Source organism: Astatotilapia calliptera, chromosome 23 (genome assembly GCF_964374335.1).
Source record: "Astatotilapia calliptera chromosome 23, fAstCal68.1, whole genome shotgun sequence".
NCBI classification, from domain to species: Eukaryota; Metazoa; Chordata; class Actinopteri; order Cichliformes; family Cichlidae; genus Astatotilapia; species Astatotilapia calliptera.
In genome coordinates this window covers 41,947,420-41,970,088 of record NC_137443.1, presented here as the reverse complement: position 1 = coordinate 41,970,088, position 22,669 = coordinate 41,947,420, and the positions used below count along the sequence as shown (strand labels likewise).

Genomic DNA, 22,669 nt, shown 5'->3' with positions numbered 1-22,669 from the left:
AAAGCCAAAACCACTGATTACATCTGCAAATCCAAACCTTTATTTGTGGTAAAATCAGAATATTTGCACAGTTTTGTTTTCTTCGTGCAGTGCTCTTCGTGCACATCTGCTAAACTAATACATAAGCAAATACTAACTACCAGGCTGGTGCAGCTGCCCGTCCACACTATGGGGTCTGGCCATTCAGTAATGACGACAGCACTGGGCTTCATTTCAGTTCGCTCGCTAAGAGAACAGCAATCGTTCCTAAATGCACCTCAGCATCTGAATTTCAGATCACTTTAACAAACTGAACTTGAAATCAAGCCACAAAGTGTTTTGTTTTTGTGTGTCTTTCACGACACCCTGACAAAAAATACAATTACTTTGTTGCAAAATGTAGTTTGTGCATACAAAAGGCTGTAAAGTAATGGTTCACCTACGTCTGATATGCGTCAGTGATTGCTGAGGCTACAGTCTTTGGACAAATCAATCAGTCCCTGTGTAACTACAGTGGGTCTGTGCTTAGAGGAGCACCAGTACAAATGTCCGTTATATTACTGTCTCTCCTGCAGGTCAGATAAATACTGATCAGCTGCAAGAAGGGGAAAAAATAATAAATAAATCCCCATTTCTGATTGGCCAGAAACACCCCTGTGACAGCTCTAACAACGCCTGAAAAGATGCAAACCACAACAACGGAGCAATAGAACCACAGTTAAGTCTGTGTTATGAAGACTTTAAAGATCGCCACTTGTTTTTGCCAGACATTCACAACAAGGGTATTAACGAGAAGGAAAAGTGTAAAGAGTCAACAAAGAAAAGGAAAAATAAAACGACTTGGAGAAAATCTGGACACTTTTTTTTGTACTGCATGTTTTTGTCGTTTTTTTACAAAATGGTCTTTGATCGTTAACTTGTTATTTTTTAATCCAAACCTTGGCATTTACGGTGGTATTTTCTCAATTTGTTTGCCGATTAAAAATGGCTGTTTATGGTTGATTATTATTGGCAATGAAGCCTGTCGCATAAACAGGTTTGCGGATGTGATACTGAGTCCAATGTGACTTTAAAGGTAACCAGTGGAGGCTGTTTCTCGTAACGTGTCGCCATCACATCGGCTGCAATCAACAATCTGTGGTACACCTCGAACCTTCATGTTACACCACATGCACATCTTTACACATTAACAGAAGACCTGAAGTTGGAGGTTTCAGATGGGAGAAGAGTACTGTAGTGCTGGAAAACACTGGTGTTGAGCTTTACGCAGGGATACACAAGATACTGTGGCATCTTTAAACTGTAATTGGCAGAACTGACTGGACTATTTAGTTGAAATCGGAATTTTCAGGAATGACAGCATGAATACTGCCAAAAATAAAATCATAGGCATTGCGTAGATTCAGCAGATTTTAGGCCACATAGATTGATGGCTAGCGCTAAAACGTAGGGTAAGTGCTAGTGTGCTAAAAATCTATAAACCAAGGGGCAAAAGTAATACAGGATGAAAACAACAAATGATAATGAAGGTTATTTTTTGAGTTATTTAGGTTTAGACTAAGTTGTGGACTGCTGATGCTAGCACGTCACAGCCATGTTGCTAGCATGGCCGATAACCAGGAAGCACTGCGAGTACCTCCACCCCCAGAGAACCCCCGGCTTTCTGAGGTTTTTAAACAAGCTGATCATAGAAGGTATAAAACAGATTCATTTTTCTGACTCAATAGCTACGTCCAAGACAGAAGTGCCTAAAACCTGCATTCTATCTGAAGACCACCAGATGGCGATAGCTGTGCTTGCTAAAAGAATGCTTTCCTGCTGAGTTATGGGCTCAGTCACTCATTCAGTTTTTAATGTTTTTTTTTTAAGCCTATTTTGTAAATCTTGGTCATAATATGCTTCCAAAAGGATTATCTATGGTACACCTAATGGTAATCATTCACAAATTTTTAGCCAATGAGCAAGCAGTCTCAGTCATCTGTTTTTTTGTTTGTTTCTTTTTAAATCAAGATGGTAAAAGTGAAGATGCCAATATTAAGACTTCAAAGTGGGACTTGAGGATCAGATATATGGGCCAGATTTGCCTGATAAAATTCAGTTTCATTCTTACAAGTTAAATAAAAAAAATGTAAGGAAGAACCGTGGCTGCAAAAACCACCCAGTTAAAAAAAGAGAAAAGATGTGCACACAGGATAGGAGCGAGGTTTTAGGGTGTTTTGTTGTTTTTTGTTTTTTTTTTTAATGGTCTTACACAAAATATATGCATCTGTATTTATGAAATGCAGGTGATTTTTGAAAATTACAACCACTGTTGAAACCCAGCCTTGCTATGGTGAGACGCTGACGGAGAAACGCTCCCCCACGTCGCATCTTTAACATTAAAAAGCTCACACTACCCCAGAAAAATAGAAATTTTTCACTCATACCAATGACATTCAACATTCAAGTGCCAGTGTTTTTGTTTACTGTCTTTTGGTCAAGTCACTTTGTAAAATATCAGCTTTTGTATTAGGCATAGAAAAATAAATATTTCTCAAAAATGCTTGATAAATTACACAAACTTGCAGTGAAAGTAGACTCAAGAACTCTGTGTGCAAACAGCTGAATCCTACCTTTGCTGTTAACTAGAACTCCACCTGGTCCCCAAAAAAAAAAAAAACAATTAAAAATTTAAAAAAATTAAAAACAAAAATTCTCAAAGAACCTTTGCGCGCACACACACACACACACACTTCTTATTTAACATCTCTACACTGTCTTCACACTCACTCTCAGTCGTACCTCTTTAGGATTAAAGGACGTGTGCTACAGAAGACTTTTGTTGAAGTCTTTTGTGTAAAACTCAGTGGTCTTTCTATAACGGAGGGGGCCCTGCAGGCCGCAGCAATGGAAGCATAGCACCATTAATTGTTCTCTGACCATCAGTGCTGTCTGTATCACAGGTAAGTTTGCTATCAGCTCCATTAGGGCTGGGTATCACCCTTCATTTAAGGCATCAGAAGGTTTTGGGAAACAAAAAAACAAAAAGAACTAAAGTGCTGGATCAGTTTTGCAGGAAGTAAACAAAGCATTTTCTGCATGACACAAACTTTTGTGTTTTTTCTTAAACTTTGTTTACTGCTGAAAGTGTGTGAGATAGTTAAGGTACATGCAGTGACACTAGCAAGACACTGATGATCAGTTAGCATGTAACAGTAGCACTGTTTACCATGTTACATGAGCATGTTACCAAGGTAGATTTGCTAATTAGCAGATGAAGAGTTTTGCGGTATTTTGCCAAAAAAAATGAAGTCTTTCAGAATTCGTAATTGTGAGGACCAACGCGGTAGATAAAGTGCCTGATCTACATTCCTATCCATAATGCCCTGCTGCTCATATTTTCTCAAAAACGTAACATTAGCGGCACAAAACTGCAACATGTCCAAGTTTTAGCACCGGGAATCAGCTGTCAGTCAGTAAAAAATGTGCCTGAATTGTTCCGAGTCAAAAGCATTTACATAAAGTTTTAATTTTTTTTTTATCCCCGCATCATAACAGCATCTGACCGAGCAAACATTCCTACACTTACATAAAATAATCAAAAATTTTGCAATAGTTTGAAATACCCAGCCCTAACCAACAAATTTCAGTCTTTAGTGATTCAGCCACTTCAAAAGGCACCGTTCACATGTAAAACTCTGGGCTATTTCACATGTGCCAGTTTGTACTCGAGCAGAAAACTCGTGCAGAGAATCGTGGCGACCACACAGCGAAAGCAAGCCACAAGTTACTGAACTTTATTGCACTTGGGGTAAAAGTTCAGAGGGTTTTTTTTCCCCCCTCCACGCAGGAATTTGGGGGCACAGTGGTATTTAAGTGTTGCTCTAACACAGCTCAATGGTAAATACAACTGACAGGTAAAACCAGCCTGCCCTAGAAAAACACTGAAATACATTGCATATTTATGAACAACACTATTTGACACGATTGATCTACAAAGCAAGAGGTAAACTGAATTTTTACTCTCACAAGTCACACTGCATTTAAAAAGGTTCACCGGTTCCTTCATTTTTTAAATTTTTTTTCTAAAACAGATTCTCAATGTGCCGCCAAGCGCTTGTCAGAAGGCACAGCAACATCTACGCAACCACATCCACTCAATGGATTCGCCTGCGACGCCGCATGCCTGCAGCATTGGTAACAAAACAAATGGGACTACATTAAGCTTATGGTCAGCAGAACCCACTGATTCAAGTAAGAAATGCTTTCACACAGGGAAAATCAGTCAGCAGTATCCGACTGCCAGTTCAGTCAGTAAAGTTCCTCCTACAGAGTTTTAAAGGTTGAAGCTGATTTTATAACAATGCCAGCAAGACAGCTATTTAATTAAACCTCTAGGTGTGAAAGTGCAACTTAAAGACTTCTGTTTGTGTGTGAAGGGAGTTCTGTGATTGTCATTAGCAACTTGCTGTCCTGTTTCCTGCTTTTTCATTCCTTCAATGCTTTGCAACAGCTCTTACAAGAAGTCTGCAGGAGAAAGTAAAATGTTTCATGACCTCAAGAAGAAAGCTGATCAGTAAACAGGTGCTTTAAGAAAAAAGAGAGAAAAAAAATCATCTATTGGGACACCTCTGACAGTTCTGGTCAACATTTGAATCACCGATTCAACCGCCGCTCATAGTCATTAAGCCCGTGTTAGACTGCAGTCTCAAACTTAGTGACAGCTGCGACAGTAACTGTTTATCTGACCCGCGCTGGAACAGCAGCTGAAAAGAAAACTCAAATTTCCTGTTTTTGGTTCGTTTGTAAATGCATAAAAAGGGACAGGTGGACATCGAGGAATACAGCTGAATTCTATCATTCCACAGCCGTCCTTGAATGCAGCATTGTTCCTGGCCCCTCATTTTGAGTCAGACCAGGCTTAGTGAGATATCGTACAGTTATATTTGACTGGTGTCTTTTAGCACCAGAAAAGCTTCTGGAAAAATCTACTTTGTATATTTAGTAAATGAACAGCCAACTGCTTTAACTGCTTTAACCCCTTCAAACTCTTAAGGAAAAAAAAATGCTGTTAAACAAAGTTTCCCCAACGTCCCCCTCAAATGTAACCCGAGGGAAAGGGAGCTTAAGACTGATTAGAAGAGGCAAAAAATCAAAAGCAGGAAAAAACAAACAAACTATGATATAAAATAAATAACTGCAACATAATTAAAGCCTGCTTTAGAATTGGATTCATCTGCTTGGCATTTGAAACTTCTTGACCAAAAAACAACAACACTTGAATATGTTTTACAGTCTTGGTCCTGCTTTGTCAGAGTCAGTGGGCAGTTTGAGGGTTAATCCACCTGGTGCGCATTAATTTGGGTGAATTTATTTCTATACAGACGTGTGTATTCTCTTGAAAGAATACAAGCTTTTGTCTTCGAACTTTAGTCAGCGGTGTTCAAACTGCCCACTGTGCTAAGCTCACCAGACCCGTCTTGGTCTAGTGTTGAGTGATCAAGTGTGACTCTCATGCACACCAAGTGTTGTTTAACTTCACATTCTTTTTCTGTGGAGATTCCTCTCTGTTGAAACTATTTACATTTAATCTGAGTTCTACATGTAAACATAACTAAATTAATCCACCCCCACACTGGAGTAACAGAGCTTTTTTTTGGCTCTTAATAGGCCCAGTTTGGGGGGGTGGGAGTAGGAGGAGGATTGGATTTCTACCACTGAACCATCCAAATGTTCAGCGGAGATCCCTTTTCAAGTTCAATCAGGGACGAAACATGGACATCCTGGGTCAACAGGCCCCTTGAAGCCTGGTTGCAAAGCAGAGCCAAGTAGGGATAACCAAGGATTTAAATGCATGCGATCGGTTCTGTGCAGCAACTTTTCCACAAGCACAATTTACCCTGACAGTTTCTCACTGTGCTGAGCCGAGTTGGGTTTCGCATTCGACAATCGCGGCGGGAAGCTGTCATCGTTTATTAATGTGCAGCACGTGCTGGGACGTGTCGTGCATGCAGAAGGTGAATACGTTGTAATAGCTGCCAAGACTGCCAGTCCAGATAGCAAACTACTCTGGAGAGTGGACGTGCATCAGTGCGAAGAAGTAGGAGTGCGGCCCATCTGGGAGCTCTGTGGGCTGGGTGGTAAGTGTTTTGAAAGCAATCATATGCTGCCAGTGTACGGCTGTTGTGCGCGTTGGCCGAAATCTAGTTTTGTAAACATTTCATCGAGGAAGTGACTTCAACACTGAGAAACACTATCTGCTGACTAAAAGCAGTAGTAAGAGGAGGAATTGGACCGAGACGCGATCTTGCGCTTGATTACAGTTGCACACGTGGCTAAAACGTGCTGTAGATACGATGCATTGCATTCCTTGGGAAGCCCCAAGCTGTCTCTGCAGTGAAATTAATTCGTAAGGATGATCCAGTTCTTCACTTTTAACGCCCGACTTCAACAGAGCTTAAAAGACCTAACAGAATAAACTGGAATGACTACTTTTAGAGAAGACTCTTCATGCAACTCTCCAGGATAGAGTGAGCGAGAAAATTTGGACCTCTTTTTAGTTTGCGTATTTCCCCCCCTCAAGAGAAAGCTTCTCCCAAAACAAGGGTTTCAATGTTTGTGGTTAAAAGCAGCGGTAGATTCCCAAGAGCATGATGGCACTAAGAGTCAGCTGAACGGCCGCAGACACCGACACAATCTGGGAACTGTTTTCAGCAGCAGCCATGTAGTGTTTTCTAAGCAAAGGTGTTTCAAACTGTGTAGCGGTTACAGTAATTTAATGTGACTCGAGTGGCACCAGACTTTGGCTTTTTTTTTTTTTTAAATTACAGCAAGCTATGAGGAATTTGACATTTACGGCTACATATCTGGATAATAAGAGGGGGAGGAGCAACATAACGTGACTGCTGCTGGCCCTGTTAGTGGCACACAGTGACCCAACAATTAGTGACAAGATGGCTTTGAGAAACCAAACTGCAAGCTCAAAGCTGAGCTATAGATGTGACACAAGTGTCAATGAGTAGGACTCGGGTTCCCAAAAGCATACAGCCACTGTGGTCGGCCCTGCTCGTCGGCTCTTTGACTTTAACAGTACGATTAATGTTATTTTTGACCCATTTTATATTTACTCATCCAGAGTGAGTAAAGTAATCCACAAATATGCTTACAGTGGTTATATGCTTTGGGGAATTAGCTCAGTCTCTAATAGACAGATAAGGAAATGCTTTGAGTTTCCTCATCGTAGTTTTAGTTTAGTTTTTTTTTGCCAAGGTTTGATTTAGTTCAAGCCTAGTTTGCTTCCTTCCAAATAAAAATAAAGAAAACATATTTAAACCAACAAATGACACTGAATACACACTTTTAGTCACCGTGGGCCAATACTTGTGGACAGTTAACGTATTACGGCAATAAAAACAATGGAAATAAGAGACAAAGTTTAAATTCTTAAAGGCACAGTACAGAAACAAATGATTCTCCATAAACACTTATCTTAAAATTAAACAACAAACCAAAAAAAATGCTATTTGCAGTAACAACCATAAGTCCTAAGACTGTCTGCTATCCTCACTGCTAATGGCCGACAGCGCCATTTCAGTTTGTCCAGCCACTCGTCTCTTTGTTAGACATCTGTGTCAGACCTTGATAAAGTTTCATGTTTTAAAAAAGGTGAAAAAAAGAAAAGATTTTGTTTCTGTGGCCTCCAATACGTGAAGGCCAGTATTTTTGAATTTATACGCAGACATGTTTTGCTTTTATGCCCTGCCTATAGCTATATTTTAGAAAAGTTTTTGGCCAGCGATTTACAACATGGCCGTGCGTTAAATACAAAGATGACATGAGGTCACGCGGGGAGTGTAAATGCAGACGAAAACACAGTGAAATCAAACTCAAATATAAGGTGGGGGGAAATAAAGAAAGGATTTTCCCCTCTTTGAAGAAGCCCACACGCTGAAATCTCAGGGAATTAAACACCCAGGTCTTTTTACCAGCACACACGTGTCACAGAGGGAAAATGGTCTTAAGGTGGCTGCTAGCTGGAAGCTAACAAGTAAGCCTGTGTCCAGTGTTTAAAAAGTAAACAACTAAAATTCAACAATCTCTTCATAATGTGGTCTTTTTCAAGAGGAGAAAAGCTAATTTACCAAAACAAAAAAGGTGGACATAGAAAGCACAAGAAAACTCTTCCAACGACTTAAAAGACATGAAGGATGGGGATGGAAGCTACATAAATGAGCATAAATAGTTTAATAACATGCATGGGGGTTTCTTGGGGTTAATGGTGGTAACAAGACAGATGGGATGCAGACGTCGATGTGGAGAAAGAATGGAGGATGAGTGAGAAGAGGAAAGAGGGATGAGCGAGGGAGGGAGGGATGGAGAAACCTAGTTGCCCCACCAGTCAACTTGAGAGTGTGAGTAGTTTCCTCCGTAGCCATCACTGGTGTAGAAGTTGCTGAAGCCGCCTGAGAAGACAAAGGGAAGAGAAAAGAAAGCCTTCTTAATCAAGTAAAACTTTTGTAGCATTTCATCGCCCAAGTATCAGAAATTAGTGTTTCCAGGCAAAACAAATCTCTATAATGCAGGTCTGGTGTAAAACATTTATCCTGAATGTGCAGTTCTGTAAAACAATAATTCGCACTGAATATATTTTGCCCAACTCGCCATCAAAATATATTAAAAGTACAACAATTGTTACGATTCGGTGTTGTCAGTGTTTTGTTTTAGGCGTGACTGTTATGTTTCCTGTTTTACTTTGAAGGTCTGTTGTATCTCAGTGTGTTCAGTTCACCTTTTTTTTTGTCTCGTCAGGTCTGATTTGCCCCAGCTGTGTTTCCCTCCTGTGGTTCATTCCCTGATTGCTCCCTCTATGTATTTAAGCCTTGTGTTTCAGTTTGTGATGGTCGCGATCTTCCCCCCCCCCCCCCCGGTTGTAAATAGTTTGGTGTTTTGATGTAAATAGTTGTCGATACTTTTGTTTTGGGATTTTTTTTTTTGTGGAGACCCGTAGTAGTTTTGTTTTGCCTTATTTTTATTTTTCCTGTGTTGCACGCCGGTTGCCTAGGCCGGGGTGTAACACAATATATGGCAAACTCAAGTGCTCTTCTTTTATTTTTCTCTATACAAGCTCTCAGAAAACAGGAAAAAAGTTTCCTGGGGGGCCTAGTAAAAAGCAACACAATGAACATCATGTGACTACAATCATGTGCACAATAATCACCCTACATCAGGGGTCTCAAACTCAAATGAACCGTGGGCCACTTCTGGCACCATCATCTCATTGGAGGGCCACTTTAGTGTCCAAGTAGTACAAAAAACAAACACGAAAACACCCACTAATATATCCTAAAATGTAGTGTTTTGTTTGTTTTATTTAATTCCAAATATTGTGTAACAAGACAAAATTGCAAACATGAACGCAATTTTTTTTTCTCACTCTCAACTATCTGAAGCCTTTCAGTTTCAGTTGTCATATGCAAGTTAGCACAAGGTCAACATTGCAATGAGATGTATTTGAGGAGCAGAAGACAGTCACTCAGCAGTGTAGTACAGTAGTTTCATTGAACTACCAAATAAACAGCTGGCAGCACTTTTGCTACAATTTTGTTTGTATTTAACAAAATAAAAATGCAGACATAAGCGTACACATTAGTTTTTGACTGCAAGTGAAAATTGTTTTCTTTCCAAATAATTCTCTCACTGAACTAACACAGCCCGCAACATGTTTGCACTCTCTTGTTACCTCGGCCAGGTCCGCGGCTCCGAACCGCGGTAAGGAGACCTCTGGCTAATACTTTGGGTTCCGGCTCGTAGCCGGGAACTAGCGTTACTGTCTGGGTCAACTTTGCTAGCGAGAGACAGAGAGAGGCATTGAAAGGCTGCTCCAGCAGAACTTTATTGTTTCGGAGGAAAAAACGAACACAGCGTACAGTCGAGTCTTAACAGCTTACTTACAACTGGGCTCGTCAGGCACTCTTTTTGGCTGTAGTGGTTATTTTTATATTTACATGCTTCCAGCTCCCGTTTCTGCTTGGTAGCACCTTGTACTTGTCTACTTTCCTTTTTCTCCCTCCCTCACGCTCACACAGAGAAAAGCAGGAGGGGCGGTCCCACACATTCTCCCTGCAGCACGGACTACACCGCCCATGAGGCTACAGTCTTAACCCTTTAAAGCCAGTTGGAGCGGGCATGCTCCGTTTTGCGTAGCTATTTTTAAATCCCAGTAGCACCGAAACCACGTAAGCTTGCCCTCGGTCACAGTTTCCTTCCACATAAAGCTTTGCAAAAACTGCATAAAAAGCACTTGCAGCAACAAAAACATAATATTCCAGAAACACGCTTTGCCGATCCGATCAGCTGTTTGTAACACTTCCTACGTCCATCAGCCTGAACTATCGCATGTCCGCCATGTCCTGCCCGAAACCGGAAGTGACGTCATTTTACGGAAATGTAGTTTTTCACCATCAGGGCCTTATGAGCCTATACTGGTCTTTTTAAAAGTTATGTTTGACTTTATGACTTTCTGTGTCGTTTCTGGGATGCTTAGGACTCATATTGCACTGCTGGAAATAGTTTATTTTGATGCATATGCTGTTTTTCTTTGCAAATTTGCAGTATAATATTTATTTTCGTTTTTCCTGCATTATATAAAAATTGGTGTATTTCAAAAATAAAACTATGAAGACACTTAAAATAAATTTCCTGTGGTGGGAAACTATTTTGTGCAACTTTTTTGTATTTACAGTTTTGAGGGATAAGCCTCTTAAATTTCTCTAACTAGAAATATATGTTAAAAAAACAAAACGATTTTCAATTTTTTTGTAGTTTATTGCATTTTTTGCAATTTATGTAATTACTATGCACTTAATGCAGACATATTATTAAAATTTGGGCTATAATGGTTGTATTGATGTATAGCAACTTGAAATGCTCCCAAAAATGGCTTCACAGCATGTAAAAATATAATATAAGCTCTGGCGGACTTGGTTCTATGCTAGGTCTTAAAGGGTTAAAGGGCCATGCCTGTAACACTCTGCCGTCGTGTTAAATCATTTTTGGTAAAATAATTTCTTTCTTCACATCAATATGCGGGCCGCGAGTTTGAGACCCCTGCCTTACATTAATGAATAAATTTCTATCCAAAGATCAGAGCCTCACCTCCTCCAAAGGCACGGTTTCCTCCATGTCCTGCCTGGCTGCGTCCTCCTCCACGTCCTCCAAACCCTCCGGCGTTGACTCCTGCAGCAGTCTGACGATAATCTCGTGCTCCAAACCCGCCAGAGAACCTGTGGGATAAAAGAAAAATAAATAAATCAGTGTTTAGGGATTCTGATTAGACCAGCAAATGTTTTAATACTTATAACAAAAACAAACATTTGCAAGTTAAAGACAGAATCTGTGTGTGTGTGTGTGTGTGTGTGTGTGTGTACCTCTTAGAGCGCCCTCTATTACTACTCTTGTGCTGGTGTTCATAGGCCAGGCTCTCGAGCCATGAGGGAACTTCCTGTTTGGCCTCTACTAGGATGTCCAGGAGGTCTTTAGTGATGTTCCCGTTTTTGTCATTGAAGAATGATGTTGCCAGCCCTACAGGAAACAGAAAAAAACCCCAAAAAACACTTAAAAACAGGAGACATTTTTTGAAGCAATATAAGTAAGAGCAGTAAATGGGGTTCATCCTAAATCAAGAGGATGCTTCCCTTAAATCACATTACTTTTAGCCTTACCCAGGTTTCCTACTCGTCCCGTACGTCCAATACGGTGGACGTACTCCTCTATGTCGCTTGGCAGGTCAAAGTTAATAACATGTTTCACGTTGGAGATGTCCAAACCCCGAGCTGCTACCTGAGATCACAAAAACAGGAGCAGATACTTTAAAAACTCACACCTTCAGTTTTATGTCGATTGTGGTTGTCAGTTAACAGAAAGGTTCCTCTTGTGGTTCACCGTAACGTGTACCCAACAGGATGTTTTTACTGACCGCTGTAGCCACCAGGATGGGACATTTTCCTGATCTGAACTGGTTCAGGGCCTCCTCTCGATCTCTCTGGGAACGGTCACCATGGATACTGGTGCAGGCGTAGCCTTCCCGATATAGGAAGTCCTCCAAGGCGTCTGCACCTTTCTTGGTCTCCACAAAAACCAGGGTCAATGAGTCCTTACCTGGTCAACCAAGAGGGGAAACACTGGGTATTAATGCTACAAAGAATAAAACAACTGTAGGGCTGCACTGTGTTTGGACTAAATAAAGACTGAGTTTAATAATCCTGCGCCACTATGACTCTGGCTTTATGTAGCAGACATACTGGACCAAATTGTGGAACAAACAAATAATGAAGTTACAGTCATGCTGGAATTATATAGAATTTAAGTGCACGAGCAATTATGAGAACCAAGCACATAAATTAAAATCCATCCCTGATGGCCTAGCCTGCTAAACTGAACTTTAAGCTTCTCAGTCCACTACATGAGATTGATTTGCCTTCTAGCCAATGGGATCAGTTAGCATCTAAATGAATCATACAATTTTACGTGTGAACGGTTTTCTGCTGCCATGCACACATAAATCAACGCCCTTGATTGTATATGAAATCCTCCATAGCACATCAGTTAGTGGGTTTGTTGCAGCAGCCCTGTACACAGATCATATGTTTACATGTATATACGTGTGTCAGTCCATGGGGTGACTAACATGCAGGTTTCAGGGTTAAATCTACCAGCATTACTTTACAGCAGATGTTGTTATATGAGCAGAACAGTGCAACAGGCAGCAGGAGGTGCAGTGTGGGTAAAATGACCAGCAGCAATGTGTTTTCATGCAGATTTCACTAGAGGCACTGATGGAAAGATTCTGGTCACTGTATTCTTCCCGCATCAACATCATCAATTGACCTACACTTATATCAAAAGTTAGATACACGGCAACACACGAACACAACATGACCAGACTCTCTCCATTAAAGCTATGGGTTTGACCTAAAGACATCACAGCAACATACTTTAAAGATGACACAAAAACAACCTTAAGCTATAAAATCAAACAACAGGCATGTTTAATTTCACATGAGAGGACCCGACGTGTGAAATGGGACACAGAACCTAAATAAACATAATAAACAGGAGATTCTCCATCCACGAAAAAAAAAAAGAACAGAACAGTAAAGTCGAGCAAAATTATTTAAAATATGAAATGACAGATAAAAGTTTCCTGTTTGAGGATCTTACCAGGTTTCTCTATGTTGTCTCCAGTACTGTCCTGTACCTCACTTGGGATGGCTTGGGATAAAACCACAAACCACTGACATGTAAACTCCAGTTTGAAAGCAATGCTTGTGTGTCTGATATTGCTGATTTAACAGAGGTTTAAAATGTTGCCATATAATCACTAACAAAACAATAAGGTTGTTTTCCCAGCCACAAACAATTAAAAATCCTCTTTTTTTTTTAGTTCAGTCTGAAGAAGAAGATATTTTGTAATAAAAATAGACCACTGCCATCTGGAGGCAAATATAATCCAGGAAACACAATGTTTCTTGCCAACTACCACAAATATAGAAAGAGCATCTTTTAAATTAGAGGTTTTAAACCTTTTTCAGGGCAGCCTAGAGGTATACATCTTCCTAATTTCACACACAAACATATCTAAGTGAAATTTTCACTGAAAGACAAAGGGTGCTGATGGACATTACACTGTGCTAAGCATGGGGAACACAGTAATGTATTGGTTGAGATGTGAGGATGACAATATGATGATGACCATAAGACAGGGGAAATAAAATCGCACTGTGTGTGTGTGGTTCGAGATAATTGCAGATAAGTCTACTCAGGCTGCAATCAGTATTTATGTTATGTGTTGGGACATGTGGCAGTTGAGCTGAGATCGGCTCACCTGTAGCGCTTAGCAGGTCCAAGAGGAAAGACCGCTTATCGCTCTCTTCCACCCACACCACTTTCTGCGTGATGTTCTCCGAGGTGGAACCCACTCTGCCCACCGCCAGGAAGATGTAATCCTCCAGGAAATCCCGAGCTAAGATCTGCAGGATGAGCAAAATATGTGATTAACACAACTGTTTTGCACCGTCTGACTAAACAGATGGAAAATTTTACATCTTTAAAATGAAGCACTGATCACCATGTGAATGCTTGCTGCACTTTTCTTTATTAGTAACGGGCGGATTAAAACAAAAAACAAACAAAAGAAAAAAGAAGAAGAAGAAGAGGAAGAAGAAAAGTTCCAATTTCTATCACAATTACTGCAGATAATGAAGATATACCTGGATTTCTTTGGGAAACGTAGCGCTGAACATCATAGTTTGTCGGATGCCTTTAGGAGGCATGGTGTCCTGTTCGACGATGCGCCGTATCTGTGGTTCAAAGCCCATGTCCAGCATACGGTCAGCCTCATCTAGGACCAGGTAGCTAAAGGAAACAGAAGAAAAGAGTTTGAAATTTGGAAAAAATGAAACAGACATTTACCCATCACTCACTCCTCGCGTTTAGGTCTTACTTGCAGTAGTCCAGTCCGATCTTCCCTCTCTCCATCATGTCCACGAGTCTTCCTGGAGTGGCCACCAGCAGGTGACAGCCTCTCTCCAGGTCTCTGATCTGCTGGCCAATGTCTGCTCCTCCATACACAACACAGGGACGCACTCTGGAGCGGTAGGAAAACTAACAGGAAAATACAATGTATTAACAATTACACACAAATTTAAAAATCACATCATTAAATAAAATTATTACACACTAATGTGTTTAAATACCTTCCTTGCTTCATCATATATCTGCAGTGCCAGTTCTCTGGTGGGAGCCAGCACCAGGGAGATGGGGTACTGCTTGCGACGGCCATACTTTCCATTCTCCTGCAAAGCAGCAAAGACACAACATTTAAGTCTCACAGCAACAAACGTGATTGAGAACAGAACATGTGGCAAACCTATCAGAGACTAGTATGACTCGTGAGAGCAAAAATCCCCTAAAGGCTTCACAATGTAAATTAGGGGAGAACTCGTGTAACAGGAATTACCAGACAATTATCAGAGACGTGGCACTCAAATAATTCCAGATTTAAAGTTCATGGAATAATTCAACAACAGTGAAGTTAGCCGAATAAAAACTTCCAGAGGAAAGAAAGACAAGCTTTAAAATCAGACTTACCTGCTGATAATTTTCTTTCTCAATAACAGCTTAAATTAAATTAGACAAAATAACTCCCTAAATAAGTTCCAGGTGTCATATCGAGATGGCTGCTGACAGGTAGGACTTGTGTCTTAAAGGGTTTTGCTTTTCTTTAACTGCTGCTTGTTTTGCCTCTTCTTTGATGGTCTAGTATACTACTGGTATCAAAAAAGATCAACTTAAGCAGGTCTGCTTGTTTGTTGCAGTGACTGAAACTCGTGCTCACCGTTTGTGGTAGCATATGAACAATACCCATTCATTTGTAGAAGTGTGCACGTGCCTGAAATTAATGCTTTTATTTTTAATCTGGAGGATATGCTTTAATTAAATTACTTTACCATGAAATCCCCCACAGCACCTGAACCATTTGTTTTGCCCCTTTCAAAGCCATGATGAAATTAGCTGTTTTTAACTAGATAATATTGATTTTTCTCTTTTACCTGTCCTGATGCTTTAGCTGCGTTAAGGGCCTCTCCTGGTCCATCAGTGTAGATCTGGCTGAGGACTGGCAAGAGGAATGCTGCCGTTTTCCCAGAGCCTGAAACACACAAGGACAGCCTCATCCATTTCTGCTGTTCCTCTCATCGACCCAATTCCAATATTTTGTTATGTTTGTGCACTACCTGTCTGTGCGCAGGCCATGAGGTCTCTCTTCGATTTAATAATAGGAATGGCGTATTTCTGGACAGGAGTGGGTCTGGTGTAGCGACTCAGAGCAATGTTACCCATGATAATCTCACCCATGTCCACGTCTTGGAACTGAGATCACAAACAGAAACGTGTACAGAAAGAGCAAAGAAAAGCAACAGTGCAGCTGGTATCTGATACAATGTGAGTAACTCACACTCTCGATGTGCTGAGGGCAGTTCTGTCCCGTGGCCTCAACAGGAATGTCATCGTATTTCTCAAAGTTAATCCCAGTGTTACTGCCAGAGAACAATTCACTACGGAGAGAGCAGCAAAGGTTAGTCGAATGCTCTGGAACTTTATTGCTCAGAGTAACTGCAGCAATTTCTTGGGATAATTTATCTGAATGACGAATTTTAAAAGAATAAAAACCTAGCATTATTTTTACTGGGGCTGGTCAGCCATTTGAATTTATCATGTGTCAGGTAAGGGAAATGCTGCAGAACCATAACAGACAAAGTTAAAGATGCTTCCATATTGACATCAGACTAGAAACCTGCAAATAAGTTAAGAACAAATGTCATTAAGATGACAACTGGAAATAACAAAACGTCAAAGAATTTGCTTTCACCTTCCTGTGTTTTACTCTGTTACACAAGAACCAATGAAATCCCAACAATATGACTCACAGTCTAATAGTGAAATTACACTAGTCTAATAATCTAATTCTGTGGACTAATTTTTAACTTTTGCAAAGTTTACCTGAAATTTCCTGATCTTACAATAAATTAGAAAGTAGACTACACCTCCCACAGCGGCTCAAAAGCACAGACTCACTGTTCAAGGCGTTCGTTGCGAGGGGTTGGTTTGGACCAGTCTCCGTCATCTCTGGATTCCTCCACCCAGCGGCTGTTTCCTCCTCCTCCTCCTCCATTACCAAATCCTCCATGCTCAAACCTGAACACAGCACGCACACATTAATGATGAATAATGAGGCTGATAGGTTTGTAGCTTGAACCCATCCGCTGGAACGTTGAAGACAATATAATTACACTGCAAAGCAAGACACAAGTAGGCAAGCTTCTTCATGTTTCTCGTGCACGGGAGAGAACCGGACAGGCACCGTTCCTTCGCTTGACCCCAGTTGCTCTCGTCCGTTCTCCCGTACCACTGTTCTTTTATTGAGGTTACATGAATATGCATAAGTTCATTAACATATGACGTCTACATACACACAAAGAGTACCTTGCCTGTGTGTGTGTGTGTGTGTGTGTGTGTGTGTGTGTGGACTGCTGATCAAAGGGTCAAACATCCTTGGTCAGGAAGAGGGTAGCCTCCCTCTCACCCTAGATGGTTCATCCTAGATAACACGGTGAGGAAGTCCTGCAGTTCATCTAAACAAAGAGCACTTAGACTAGAACAGACGCAACTACGTTAATCCTACCATAAAACAATAAGACACGGTATGACCTCTCATGCTCCCAAAGTGCTGTCTAATACACACAAAGTTTGCAGACTATCAAGGATCAAAACCTCTACCAATCTACAACTAATTACAAAACTCTAAGCATATATAAGTAAATATTTCTAAGCATAAATGACAATCAACAATACAAATCTAACAGAGGCAACTTTTTCCAAATTATAGAACCACAGCTCTCCACTTAACATTTTTTGGGTAATAAACCATTTTAAGGGTTCACAAGAGGGTCGTTTTTTAGCTTTTATAGTAAACATGGGAATTTTCTGTTGACGCTGAACATAAGCTCTCAACACTGTATGTGATCCACTCACCTTCCTCGGCTAGCGTTGCCTCTGTCATTGAAGAAAGCAGACTTTCCACGGTTATTGCCAAAACTGCTATAGGCGTCCTTGGCAGTGTTCCAGCCACCTGCGTCTAAAAGGAGAACACCACAAAACTATCAGGTTTCGACAGCTAGCAGACGCATCCAGTCATTCATGTAGTGGAGAGGCAGGTAAATGAGCACATACTGGATGCACGAGCTAAGTAAAAGAAATGTTGGAAGCACTAAAACTGAATCGCACCTTTATTTTCATACCCAGCAAAGCCCATTGGCTGTGCTGGGTTAATGGGGTTGAAGGCTCCACCCCTGTTGTTGCGGTAACCACCTCCAACGCCACCTCTTCCCCGCTCCATGCGAGGCGGGCCACGGTTAAATGAGTTGCCCGTCATGCGATTGTCGTGGTAGCCGTTGACAAAGTTGTTGCGCGTGCCGTCCCAGCCGTCTGCAGAGAGGAAACAGTGCACAAAATAATTAATAAATACCATCACACCTGCAGGAACATCGTCTTCATGACCATCACTGCTGTTATTGGTGGAGCGCTGGCAATACATGCTATATGGGCAAAAGTATTTGGCTACACCTCTTACATCTTTTCAATTCAAGTGTTTTCAGTCCCATTGTCACGGGTGTAAAACTCGTAAAGTCGCCAACGCTTTGCTGACTCAGCAAACCTCCTCTAGCATTAACATCAGCACAAAAACTGCGCTGGGAGCGTCATGGTATGATCAACAGCTTCTGTAGGTGTAATGTGTGGGTGGCCCAGTATTTTGTCCATATAGTGTTGTTTCAGCATACCAATAAAACACCAGCAATTATATTTTAGCCCTTTTGACATCTATCAAATTAATTTTTAATGAAAAATGTACTTTTGTGAAAAGGTAGGAAATTAGATGCATCAGGTCAAAATGATTAAACAAACCAACTCAAAGAAGCACTTTCAGATGCTTCTGCTGCTGCTTCCGATATGCAGCCGCACTTAAATGTTAAGGCATTCACTATGAACTCATCAATAAGTCAATTTACAAAAAACAACAACAACTCTAAAATCAATATAAAAAAAAAAAAGACCAATTCCCCAACTTCTGCACAACTCTATCCAAGAAAATCAGAAGTTCAGAGAGGAACTTACAGTTGGCTGCAGGCGCGATGGTGTAACCACCCTGTCGCCCAGCAGCAAAGGCATTTCCTGCTGGATTAGGAGATGAAATTCCAGTTGTAACTCATGGTTAAAAACAGATGCTGATATAATAGAGATACTTTGTAGAGTTACAAGTGTGGGGTCTTTTAGAATACTATGTCTTCCTCACTATTCCAAAAATCAACCATAGGTGGTAATAACGTTTAAAAAAAACAGAGCATAGAGGAAGGAGATCGACTGCTAATCATAGAGAAATAAAGATGGACAGAGCTGAAAATTGTGTCTGAAAAGCAAAACCAGACCTGAAGTGCTTTAAACTTGCACTCTTTTTATTTGCCATATAGGGAAAACCTGACATCAGCTCCCACTCTGTGACCTCACTAAAACATTCCCTGCTTCAGGTCACAATCAACACAACTTAAAGGCCATCTTGTAAATTTTATTTGTTTCAAGAGTCACAAAGGAGCATTATCCAGGGAACGCTCGTTGCTACTTGGCAATCACAAATCATTAGCCAATGAGAGTGCACTTTCGCAGTTCGACCTGCCCTTCGCACATCACATCAAATATCACGATGTCGATGGATTTCACTAATCAATCAGTGAAAACACGGAAATTCAGCTATGAAAGCTGAAAATGAAAATGATTTATTTGGTAGGAATCAGTGATGGGAGTTCCCAGTGGCCTAAAAATAAACACAATTCAGATTTTTCTTTATAGGAAACAAGGTTAAGTGGATCCTACTCACCATTTTTGGGAGCATCTTTGTTCCTTAAATGTGGAGGTATGTATCGCCCTGCAAAAGAGACAGACAGCCAAGAATCAGTCAGCGCTTACGTCACACTGCATTTATAATCAAATCTAACTAACCATTTCAAGGTTGACCCACAAATTATGACTGCAATGACAAAAGATTATTAAACTATAATGTAAAGAAAAACTTAAAGGTGACATGCAAATATTCATTTTCACATGGTTGCAACTAAATGTCACTGTATTAAAAACAGATCTTCTGCACTTAAATAAAAATAGATCATGTAACTGAAAAGTCACCGTGTTTAATGAATAATAAAAGATTTAAAGACAAAATTTCTTCAAAACCTTTGCATCATCCAAAGACATGCATATTTTAAGTTAACAGAAAAATCTGCTTTCAGTATCACCACACAGCACCAGGGATGCATTTACACTGTACCACATGCAGACATACAGCAGTCACTTTTTTTTTTTTTAAACCTGTTTGTTTTTATCATGACAAAATGAAAAATTCTAACAAAAACACAAAGGCTGCTTACTGCTATTGCCGCCACCTTGTCCGTCTGCAGCGCTCAAGTCTAGGACAGCGAGCTAGAGGGGGGAAAAAACAAAACACAAAAACAGAAAACGACTCACTGACCCACTTCAAGCAACCTAAAACTTTAAGTTACATTTTAACAAAATGAATTATCAAAGCTATTACTGCCCATGTCTTACATTAACTGGTCGCATTACAAGTTGATTTTTCTCCATCATAGACACAAACACAGAGTAGCATTTCTGTAGTAATCTCCCTATTGGTTCTCAGTTGTCTAGGTTTTCAGTAGCTAATGCTACAAGACAGCTCAGTGTCACTGGTATATGTATCCACCATCACCAACCCCAAGTCAATATTTTTCCTCTCAAATACCGTTGGTTCCCTGTTTCTTTCTGTAGTTTTCCATTACACCCAAGCAACATTTAGTCCCATAAATTAAGAATGCCTGTAAAACCAAATAAGTGGAAACTAGTCTTTAGATTGTTAGGCAGGCTGTGTTTGAGGCCACAGACCACTTATCCTTAAGAGTAGGTGACACAGAGAGCTGCTGCCTACCTTTTAAAAAAAACGTTTCTGTATAATAAGGAGTGTGAAAATTTTTCTTGCATGGACTGGTTTGAGTACTCAGATTTGACATGAAAAAAGAAAACTAGAAGTCATTTTTATTTTTGTATTCTGCAGCAGACTTAAAAAACAAACAAAAAAAAGAGCGAGGGAAAGGGAGACAGAGATGTGAGCTCCAGCGTGCTGAATTCCTATCATGATGATGTCAGCAAACTGCACCCAGCCACAGCTGGTCTGGGATACTGAGATGCGATGCTGGTGCGTCAAATCTCACTGCTGTCCAGGGAACAACTTTGTATTTAATGCTTTCATTACCAAAAATCTAACTGTGTTGGGGGGTGGCGGCGGTGACATTCAGGTTAAGCCAACTAAACTCATGAGGATGTATAAGTCGCTGAAATAGGGGCCTAGGTTGCGCATCACACTCCTTCTTAGACATTTTTCCCCAATAGGGGCTCTCCAAAATATCAACCGAGTACATGCAGTACTTTTCTGTTACCATCCAGCCAGACACAGATAGACTACGTTGCTGGTGACGCAGAAGAAATGACCATCTCTTAGCGGGACGCAGTCAACATAAAAACATGGAAGTCTGGAAAATGCTGCGTATCATCTAAAAGCCGGGGAGGGCGACAGTCACGCCGCATTGTTTGTGTAGCAAGCAGACCCGCAGGTTCCAGCCACATTGACCTCCATTTTATTATTATATCGAGCTGCAAGACAAGCGCAGTGGACGTAACAGTTGAGGGGTGCGTTTCATGTGTTCATATGAGGGGGCCAGAGGAACCACTCGTGCGTCATTTCGCATTTAGCTCTTCGTTTTAAAGAACACCGATCAGTCTAGCAGCAAAACACGGATGTTTTATTTCTAGAATGCAATTCAATAAAGGCATTCTTGGTCAGGTTGTAGAGGGGCCAAAACATTTTTCATGTCGTATGCTCCGCAGCCACCGTCAGACGTGTGCGCGAACAAAAGCAGCGCACCCGACGTTAAGCTAGCACAATAGCATACTGTTAGCAGACCCAGGCTAGCCGGCAAGCTAATGTTTACCACTGCCGTTTTTTTACATTACTTCTAAAGCGAACATTTAAGACATATAAAAGAAACACAGCTTACCTGCTGTTCTAGACCGTGGGCATTTTCGACGGCCACATGACTCATAACTATAGAATATGGAGGAAAAATGATGCCGTTGAAAAGGGGACCTCTTTGTTTGCCGGGTTTTGATGTTGTTATTATTTCTCCTTTGCGTCTCGCCCGTTTCTGTGGTTATGTAAAATGACAGCTATTTCATTTCCTTAATGGTTTCAGATAACTTTTTAAAACGATATTACTGAATTTCAAGTGGCAATAAAGTCCCGTATTTTCAGCTTCAAGGTTGATACTTCAAGCAAACACAGCTGTTGTCTGTTTGCTCTTTAGCTGAAGCTGAGACGAAGCCACCACGAAGCGCGTGAAGGGAACGCGAACAATGTGAACGCAATTATCCGGTGACGCCAAAATAAAAGGTTAAAAAAAAACCAAACTAGGTATAATTTTATATCTATATCAAATTTTAGGCCATAATAATAATAATAACAATAATAACGTATACTATCATACTATTAATGTTTTGTGTTCCTAAACTTGTTCTTAAACTTAAGAAAGACGATAAGAGGCTTACATCCCCTTAATCTGAAATGTCCCTATTTCCGGACTGCTAGTAATACTAGCAAACTTGGCAGACGCCTCTCGAATGTTATTAATCTAGAAATCGCGAGATTTTAGTAGTAGGTTGTCGCGATATCGCCGTTACACAAATATTCTAGCGGAGAATTAAGTAGATTTTCAGTTGCTTTTTTTCACTTGCTTTCAAAATCTTGGCACTCACATAAAACAAATATGATAATGCTTTTATCACACATCTTGCATTAGGTTGTGCCACACAATGTTTAAATTGCAATTTGTAATGTGGTCTGAGGCATTTGTGCAAGTTTCCCGACTGAAAAGCAATCAAGTCTGACAGAGGTCAGAGTGTACAATGCGCACATAATATAAATAAAAATGCATGTATATATATATATATATATATATATATATATAAAAATATATATAAAACACCCAGCACGCCCCTG

At 40.5% G+C, this 22,669-nt stretch overlaps 1 protein-coding gene across 5 annotated transcripts; it reads right to left on the bottom strand.

The window, feature by feature from the left end:
• Window positions 1–17: 17 nt before the first annotated feature.
• On the bottom strand, window positions 18–22,020 carry LOC113015574 (ATP-dependent RNA helicase DDX3X-like). 5 transcript variants are annotated; one of them, XM_026157593.2, is made up of 20 exons: window positions 21,672–22,020; window positions 19,992–20,043; window positions 19,445–19,492; window positions 18,688–18,747; window positions 17,800–18,000; window positions 17,548–17,650; window positions 16,591–16,710; window positions 15,971–16,070; window positions 15,750–15,885; window positions 15,567–15,664; window positions 14,712–14,810; window positions 14,459–14,619; window positions 14,226–14,370; window positions 13,841–13,985; window positions 13,177–13,227; window positions 11,933–12,114; window positions 11,679–11,796; window positions 11,385–11,538; window positions 11,113–11,240; window positions 18–8,420 (listed from the first exon to the last, which is right to left on the bottom strand). In XM_026157593.2, exons 1-20 carry the CDS (start codon window positions 21,714–21,716, stop codon window positions 8,341–8,343), a joined length of 2,226 nt encoding a protein of 741 aa, XP_026013378.1. In that variant the 5' UTR covers window positions 21,717–22,020; the 3' UTR covers window positions 18–8,340. The 5 variants fall into 5 exon arrangements, with proteins under 5 accessions (XP_026013378.1, XP_026013379.1, XP_026013380.1 ...); XM_026157594.2 differs by having other exon boundaries at window positions 18,688–18,744; XM_026157595.2 differs by lacking the exon at window positions 13,177–13,227.
• Window positions 22,021–22,669: the final 649 nt, after the last annotated feature.

Coding starts and splice junctions, on each gene's coding strand:
- LOC113015574 (XM_026157593.2), bottom strand. CDS start 21,716: ATGAGTCATGTGGCCGTCGAAAATGCCCACGGTCTAGAACAGCAG. Junction 15,886..15,970: donor GCCCTCAGCACATCGAGAGT/GTGAGTTACTCA, acceptor TTGTGATCTCAG/TTCCAAGACGTGGACATGGG. Junction 11,241..11,384: donor AATAGAGGGCGCTCTAAGAG/GTACACACACAC, acceptor TTTATCCCACAG/GTTCTCTGGCGGGTTTGGAG.